This window comes from Haliotis rufescens, unplaced genomic scaffold (assembly GCF_023055435.1).
Source record: "Haliotis rufescens isolate VD_foot unplaced genomic scaffold, xgHalRufe1.0.p SCAF_5, whole genome shotgun sequence".
NCBI classification, from domain to species: domain Eukaryota; kingdom Metazoa; phylum Mollusca; class Gastropoda; order Lepetellida; family Haliotidae; genus Haliotis; species Haliotis rufescens.
The window spans coordinates 22,705,288-22,713,920 of record NW_025964223.1 but is presented as its reverse complement, the minus strand read 5'-3'; the positions used below and the strand labels follow the sequence as shown (position 1 = coordinate 22,713,920).

Below are 8,633 nucleotides of genomic sequence, written 5' to 3'. Positions count from 1 at the left end.
CATTGTTGTTGCTACTTGAGATACACGAAACAAATTCACAAATAAAAGGTATAAGTTCTCATTATCATCTTATCAAAGTATCAAAGTATTGCACATCCTTTCGCGCACACTTGGTATCATCACTAGTTTGATAGTGATTCATATGCGTACCTTTATGATATAGTCGGAATCGAACAATAGGCTTGGCTTTTAGCAGATACTTTAAATGATTATGGAAGGGTTTTTGTCGCTTATATTTTTAACACGTCATTTATTGACGGTTTGTGTAACCTGTTCATCCATGAGTGTACAAACACTTCCTTCGTAAATATGTATTCGGGAACATGTTACACGCAGCACTGCTTCAGATTGCAAAGAAAGCAGCCTTCCATTCCTGTGAAATATATATATATATATATGGCCGGTAAATGGGATGGGTATTCACATTATCCTCACAGCTCCAAAATGATGACTTTTTATTCATGTAATAAACCCATGATTCACACGGTATATAGCCGCACAGTGGACAGAATTCCAAATGGTTCACTTAGATGCTGGTAAGCACAAATCGGGCAATCATACAAGGATGTTGAATGGTACTGATGAATGCCTCTGTTTTTCAGTGACAAGTTTTTAGTTTGTACTACGAGTTATAATTCATGTGATTTTCAAGAGGAATTTCGATACCCTCGCCCGGATCAGCCTCTGCGCACCGAACAATTATAGTATTGATCCACAGATTGATACAAGGTTGATGGTTCACCATCGGCGATACCATTTGTCATCTGTCTATATTACTGAGGGATCGAATCCCAATGGTGTAGATATGTTTGTCTACACCAGCCCAGGTCGCTTATTGCTATGACTTGGAAATATTGACTGTTCCTAAACCTTACCCAGTTGCACAGAAGAGTATAATCTATGCACGTGAAACATTACTGGTCATGCCTTTCACTCACTCACCAGAGTTTTGCATAAATAAATATGTGAAGCAAAAGACCTGTGTTTAATTAAAGTGTATTCTCATTTCTTTCTCTGATGACATTTCTGTCCTATCAAAACCATGTATTGTAGGACGGCAATATTGCACTGAAATATGTCATTTCTATCTGTTCTACAATGCATACAAGGACAACCATGAAGGACATGCATACAAGAGAGATGTTCAGGACAAATGTCCACAGTCCACCGTTCGTAATCATGCATAAAAGTAACATAAATATGAATACTACATATGTTATATGAGATGCATTTCCTTTGTGTGATCCTTCTAGAACCTGCAGACGTTTCGTCAAATGTACAATTGATATTTGATTATTTGTAATTTGTATCACGTGAAACACAAACGGAAATTTCAGATACTTAGCCTGTTTAATTACTGAGAAACCAACGAAAATCTATTTATCTTGTCTTTCATGACTTCGAGGCCGCATGAACTCTAAGGGAATCACTACAACACCCGATGTTGGCAGTCATGGGTAACTCAAAGATGCGTGTAAGAGTACACATGATACAAGCTACTGATGATAAATGAATGTCGTGAAATGTCCTCTCTCTGGTCCTGTTTGACACTGTCCTCTTCATCTCTTGTACGGAAGCTGGTCATTATTTAAACTGCGGTAGGAAGAATTTTCAATTCCAGTAGACTCATACTTGTCCTTTTTAGACGGAAGGATGCGGCTGAAAAAATAATCAGACAGCTAGACAAGTGCATTTAACTAATTAACCCATGCTAGTATGTTATAACATTTCATTGCATCTGTTTAATACTCTTCTTTCACAATTGTTTGAAAGAGATGGCGGAGTCGATTAATATGTGTGTGCATATTGAAGTCAATGTTTGTGACCAAAGTAACTGTGATCACGTTCTTATTCATGTTCCTTTTAACCAAAGAATCGAGCCACGTTCTGCGTACAGCGAGATGGAAACCAGGGAGTGCGCAGCTCAGTTTACTGCAATATGTTTGGAGCAACATGTGCTCGCTTTGACGACTCAGTATATTCATACCAACCAACGGTATGTTTCACACAAAGTTCATGCATCGACTAAGTTCTCATTTGACCTCAGTTACACACGGCCTAATTTCATTATCTGAAGACAAATGTACATTCTTCACCACCACACGAAAAAGCAGCCGTATGTAGTGTTTTATCTGCAGTATACTTATATCTTCTATAACAAGTGATACGTACGTACGTGTATATAACCAACAATACCACGACAGCAAGGAGGACGACTATCACGGTACCACACACGGCTGAGACGACGATCACACTTTTGGAGTCTGGAGGAAATAGAGGATATCTATAATCAAATTATTGATACATTTATATTGTCAGATGATTACTTACATGTTTATGATCCTCAAATACGCTTTCGGTGTGAGAAGCCAAGGCTATATCACCACTAAGCTCCCATCATCAAAATACAAATGAGGCCACACATTATTTGTAACCTTATAGTGTTAATATATAGAATAGCTTATAGTACATCCAACCCATATAACGTTGAGGACACCAAGAAGGGGCTTTACACATTGTACCCATTACGGGTAATCGGAAACGAGTCCAGATCTTCGACGTGTCGAACCAACACTGTAACTACTGAGCTCTCACATCGCCCAATGAAGAGTGGGGAAACATGTTGAAAATATACATACACTGATTTTCTTCACTGGCCCTTGCCGGCAGCACAAATACCATACCTGTGTAAGGTAGAAGAATACATGGATGCATCTCTTGGCATATTGTATGAACAACTGTTACCACAGTATGTAAATAATTGTGAAATGAGCTGCTACAACGAATGAACATTTATGCAAAGAGGTTGTGTTAAAGTATTTATGTTCAGTAGCAAGATAAGATAATAAATGATATCCTTACCCTTAGGACCCATTCTTGAAATAATAGACGTCCTTTTGCCTGTAAATTCTGCATTTGCAAAAACCTGTAACACATTATTGAATATAAGTCAATCCAGTGTTTGCACGGTGTACTGAAATATGTGTCTTCAATTCTACTTACACTTTACAAATTTTCAATTTAATAATTCAAAAGTCAGTCACAAGTCAATTATGTATTATATGCCTCCATTATAAAGTGATATTACTACATTATTAAATATATAATTAAAATATTAACATGAATATATTTGACATAATCAAATTACGAAGCATAATACATGTACATGCACACACACACACACACACACATACAGACACAAACACATACATACATACATTCTATGAGGATAGTATATAAACTATTTACATTTAGTACTAACTACTAAATGACTTTATCGCGCGTATCCAAACCATGGGCTAATTACGTCTGTAACCCAATCACCCCCCGTAACTCAATCACCCCGGGCCACCACTCGGCACCGTGCCCGGGGAATAATCCCGCGCAAGCATCATCCCGCCTTTGTTAGTCGGTCATTCGCGAACAGCCCTTCCCCAAGTACACACGTGTGTCACTGTATCTAATCGCTTTTGCTTTGAATACCACCTATTTCAGCACTCGCCGTATCGCATTTATTCCGTTCTACTCCCGAACTTCACCCTCGGGACAATTTTACGCTGGTGGAATACCTCGACTCACCACCTCGACCTTCGTGATGCCTCCCAAGAGAAGAGCACCCGTCAACCACAAGCTTGTGAGGGGAGCCAAGCAGGCCAGGACAACCAGAAGACAAACCCCGGGAGTGCACATTATGCAGGAGGCAACAGCTGATGGTGAGTCTGCCAATTACGAGGGGATGCGGAACGGAAATATCGAAGGGGGCAACAGAATTAACGTACAATCGGCGCAGTTTGTAAATGCCGCGCAGGCTGCCAACTCGGCTACCCAGGTAAACGAGCAACTGGAAAAATACTCCAGTTGCAGGAACATTCAGCGCCCGGCCCGGTTAGCGCAAACCAACAGGTAAGGCTTGGTTTTAGTTCTCCCGCCATTTCGCCGAACATAGGGAGAATCCCCGATGCTTACAACGAGGTATTCATTTTCATCGTAGTGTCATAGCGACCGAATTGGGACAAAGACTAATTACCCTGCAGCCATGATGTGTATATGTCTAGAATCTAGAAATGGATTAGTAAACAATCGAAGCGCTTATGTTAATACCACTTCATTACCCATAAGACACGATGCAATAAATACATCAGCGAACGTTAGATTAACAAATGAATTGCACATGCCAAGCTAGATGTGTGTATAGGAGAAATATATTTGCAGTTTATGTTAAACAATTCATTTAATTGAACATCTGCCAGTTTTTAATACGAAGTTTTGAATAGAAGCTAATGTTTGGATTTGCTCTTCTTTACTCAAATGCGAATTTCTGCACAGCACTGTGTGTAAAAAATAACCTTGTTGGTAAAAATACATTTCATTTCGAAGAACTTAGTAGTTTGTACACACAAAAGTGTAAAGCATGCTCGGTATGATATCCACAGGAACAGGTTTTAGTATGCAACATGTCTATCATACTGATCTGCATTAAGATCGCTGCAGCCAAGCCTGATGCGAATCTGAATAAATTGACATGCTAATTGCCATTGTTAATCCAGAAGTATTGTACATGGACTGTCTGCCATCCTGAACGAGCCGTGCAACTTTGACATTGTTTATTTCCATAAATAACCACTCACAGTGGTACATGGACATAAATACAAGAAATAGATAACGGAGGCATTCACCAAATTGCATCCATCAATATGTTAGCGATCGTACATCTACATCAGTATGTCCTTACCTGAGAGTTGTGCGTCGGGGTGCATGGCAGTATAGAATGGCAGTCGTTAGTTAGTTACTTGAATGGCAGTCCGGGGGTCCTGTCGCTATATACTTGTCCGACATGAAATGACAGGTTTTAGGGTTTGTGATTTAGTTAGTGTGGGTGATTTTAAGAGTGTTTGTTGAATGGGTGATAATTACTGCTGACGCTATAGATGTAAACATTCATATAATGATGGCAGCAAAGGACAGCCGAAGAGACAATGGCGTTGCCACCACGAGACATGTGCATGCCTTTTACGAGATTTATAATAAGGGTATAATTCACTATGTCTATAAATGTTATGTAATCAGTCCTGTAGCGAATCCCTTTCTGAGCAACAGACCGTGTCAGTGCATGATTTATTGTGGGCACAACGGAATGGGACTGTAGGCACGTGTAGCTCTTAATCCCATATGAAAACACCAACTTTAGATTCGCGTGGTATCTCTGGTACCACATTCTTTTCTGTAACGCAGATGGCCTAGGTTATGATGATAGTTCGGATAACATTCGTAGAAAATATAGACTGAATGACACGACAGAGTGAGAGCCGATTAACGCCGCTTTAAACAGCATGCCGGTTAGCGAGGCCGACGGTGACGCGGCTTGGCCAGCCAATCACATCGCAGGATACGGGGATTCCCTTTCCTTCCATGCGGACGGAAAAGACGCGCACGTCAAACAAACGGTGAGGGAAAAAATCTGGCGTGGCGAGTATGTCGACCTCGGCACAATCCTACCAGACACCGAGGGAAGTCACGAGGACGGTACGATTACCATGGCGTACGACTCCTCAGGTTAGGTAATTTTTAAACCAATAAAGCAGCAACCAAAGCGCCTGTCCCTGGCAAGCTGGACTTCAGCTTTCCACATTTTCATGTGTATATATGTTAGTAGGCACTCCGAGGTCCGCACAACCCAGGGGTTGCTGTCCTACATGGAAACCATAAGAACGGCGGCACTTCGATTCGGGGGGATGCCTGGTCAACCTACGACCAACAATTCCGACACAGAATGTCAAGGGACCCCTCACGACGCTGGGACAACATCGACGGGGAGTTGTGGCTGAAGTCCATGGTAACACAGCCGGTACTACAACCAGAATCAGGCGGACGGGGCGCAATGACACGCGTACAGGGGGACATCGCCAGTCAGGTATGCTGGGATTTCAATAAGTTTGGCTGTAGCAGGGTCAACTGTAAGTACACTCACAAATGCGGTAAGTGTGGCAAACATTCCCATAGCTCTAGGACCTGCTTTCGAGGGAATGGGGTCCAACCGACCCCATACAAGCCCAATCAGCCTTCTGCCTAACAGAAAACCAGCCGTCAAGGCAGGTAAATTCAATGGCCCCTTCCCCCGTGGATCTCAATGAAATGGCACCCTGGTTACGCCAATATGCTAGGGTCAATTACAGAGATGCAAACTATTTATGGGTAGGTTTTAGCTCTGGCTTTAAGCTCGAGTTCCAGGGAAGCCGCACGGGTCGCCTGGCACGAAACTTGCGATCAGCCACGCACCAAGACACGGCAGGCTACGTGAAACAAAACTACAAAACGAAGTCGACCTTGGCAGGATGGCGGGCCCTTCAAGGACACCCCCCCCCCCCCCTAGACAACCTCCAAGTATCCCCAATAGGCCTGGTGCCCAAGAAGCAGCCAGGATATGGTCAGCACCTGGGTAATCATGCGGAGGAATTCCGTCTAATTCACCATCTATCCTATCCAAGGGGTAAATCTATAAATGACTTCATAGACACAGAGGCCTGCTCCGTTGCGTACGCCAGATTTGATGAAGCTACCCATATGGTTCAACGACTGGGAAAGGGAGAACTACTAGCAAAATTCGACATTCAGTCGGCCTTTAGAATTATACCAGTCCACCCATCCGATTTCGAGCTGCTAGGCATCAGATTCGAAGGTGAGTTCTATTTCGACAAATGCCTACCATTTGGCTGCTCCATATCTTGCGCCATATTTGAAACGTTTAGTACCTTCATGCAATGGTGCATGCAATCGCATCTTCCAACGTGTCCGATTATGCATTACCTGGATGACTTCCTAACGGGGGGCACAGCAGGCACCAGCCACTGCTCAGACAACCTCAACGGATGCGCGAATACACTAGAACAGCTTGGGGTTCCTACTGCGCACGACAAGACGGTGGGCCCCACAACCAAACTGACATTCCTAGGGCTGGAAATCGACACCATTGCAATGCAGATCAGAATCCCAGAGTCCAAGATCAAGGAGGCAACAAGGGAAATCCAAGACATCCTGTCAACAGGTAACATCAAGGTCACAAAAAGGGCCCTTCAGTCCCTCATAGGCAAGCTTAACTTTATGTGCAGGGCTATACCAATGGCAAGGGCATTCAGCCGCAGGCTAACCGATCTGCTTAGCAAAGGTAAGCAACCATCTCACCACATTAGGATTACCAGCTGGGTCAAGGAAGACCTACAAATGTGGTTAACATTTCGTACGAGTTATAAAGGCATTTCAGTGTTTCAGGACCAACTATGGGTGGACAGCGATTTCCTCCAGCTGTTTTCAGAAGCAGCGGGTGGCGCCAGCTTCGGGGCCTACATGCAGGGCAAATGGTTTAACGGCGCATGGCCACCCCAGTGGGTGACGGATGGAACTACACGGGACTTGACGCTACCTTGACATGGTGGCATCAATCCTTCGGAAATACAACCCCAGCTTCCTGACACCAAGATCATCGTATCCTCAATGCTGCACAGGCGCTACTGGCACGATGCCAGGGACCCACTAAAGATCGAGGGGATGCGGAAGAATATCAACCGTCGACTGGCCAACCGAGTCAAAGAGCTCGGCGGTACAATGGTGCCACATCCCCAGATCCTGGCATCAGACAAGACATGGTACGCCTGGGAGGGCGTCCACCTCAGTGACAAAGGACTGTGTGTGTTTACGGACAATTTATTGCATGCCCTGGCGCTTGTTATCTCCACAGGTTTGTGTTTCCTTTCAGTACATAGGCAAGCCGGGCAACAACGCTATCTCCGCGTATCGCGTGGCCGTGGGTGTGGGGTAGCACTCTGGTGCTTTGTGGCGGGGTTCTTGTGGGCTACACTGCTAGTAACAAATTAACTTGCTTCCAAATTAATACTCGTGCTTAAGGCTACCTGCTTTTCAGCGGGAACCTTTCCGGGGTTACCTGCTTCTCAGTGGGAACCTTGTCTTTCCCGACTTTTCAGCCGGGGAATCGTAAAATAACATACGTTGGGGCAAACAATTGCCACGTATATGGGCCCGGCGGCGGAAGTCGTCTTGTCAAGCGGTAGCTGACAGTTGGGTCCGCGGCGTGGGAGCCGCACAATGGTTTTGCTAATGGGGCCGGGCAGTGGGATCTGCTTTGGCCGGCTACCTGGGGCCGGGCAGCGGTAGTCTGACTTAGGCCAGCAGCGTGGAGCTGCTTTTGGCAGCGTGGGAGTTGCCAAGCAATGGTAGCGGTTAAATATGCTACCGTGGGGGCCGGACAGCGGAAGCAGTCTCAGGCCAGCAGCGCTAGCTGCAATCGCCGTTGGCCACGCGCGTGGCCATGGCAACGGTAGCATTTTGGTATACACAATTAGCAGCTAAGTAGCCCACTAGTACCTGCACACCCTCGGCCATTTAACCCAATCTCATCTTCTGTTTTTATTTTAGGCACGGGCATCCACGGCTCGGTGGCCCGTGCCTCTCCTTGGCATATCGCGGGATAATTACATTTAGTACTAACTACTAAATGACTTTATCGCGCGTATCCAAACCATGGGCTAATTACGTCTGTAACCCAATCACCCCCCGTAACTCAATCACCCCGGGCCACCACTCGGCACCGTGCCCGGGGAATAATCCCGCGCAAGCATCAT

The 8,633-nt window shown here is 44.7% G+C and overlaps 2 protein-coding genes across 5 annotated transcripts in view; one reads left to right on the top strand and one right to left on the bottom strand.

Moving 5' to 3' along the window:
* Nucleotides 1-989: 989 nt before the first annotated feature.
* Nucleotides 990-8,633, bottom strand: part of LOC124111823 (receptor-type tyrosine-protein phosphatase S-like) — a 29,082-nt gene continuing 21,438 nt past the window's right edge. Inside the window, exons 9-12 of the mRNA XM_048383688.1 lie at nucleotides 2,863-2,926; nucleotides 2,640-2,684; nucleotides 2,177-2,264; nucleotides 990-1,659 (exon numbers count right to left, since the gene is read on the bottom strand). Coding sequence (XP_048239645.1) covers nucleotides 1,560-1,659; nucleotides 2,177-2,264; nucleotides 2,640-2,684; nucleotides 2,863-2,926 — 297 coding nt within the window. The 3' untranslated portion in view covers nucleotides 990-1,559. The remainder of the gene's footprint in view (nucleotides 1,660-2,176; nucleotides 2,265-2,639; nucleotides 2,685-2,862; nucleotides 2,927-8,633) is intronic.
* On the top strand, nucleotides 3,248-7,959 carry LOC125372936. 4 transcript variants are annotated; one of them, XM_048383691.1, is made up of 2 exons: nucleotides 3,248-3,713; nucleotides 5,651-7,959. In XM_048383691.1, exon 2 carries the CDS (start codon nucleotides 6,103-6,105, stop codon nucleotides 7,420-7,422), a length of 1,320 nt encoding a protein of 439 aa, XP_048239648.1. In that variant the 5' UTR covers nucleotides 3,248-3,713; nucleotides 5,651-6,102; the 3' UTR covers nucleotides 7,423-7,959. The 4 variants fall into 4 exon arrangements, with proteins under 4 accessions (XP_048239648.1, XP_048239650.1, XP_048239647.1 ...); XM_048383693.1 differs by lacking the exon at nucleotides 3,248-3,713 and adding an exon at nucleotides 3,720-3,903; XM_048383690.1 differs by lacking the exon at nucleotides 3,248-3,713 and adding an exon at nucleotides 3,720-3,972 and having other exon boundaries at nucleotides 5,346-7,959.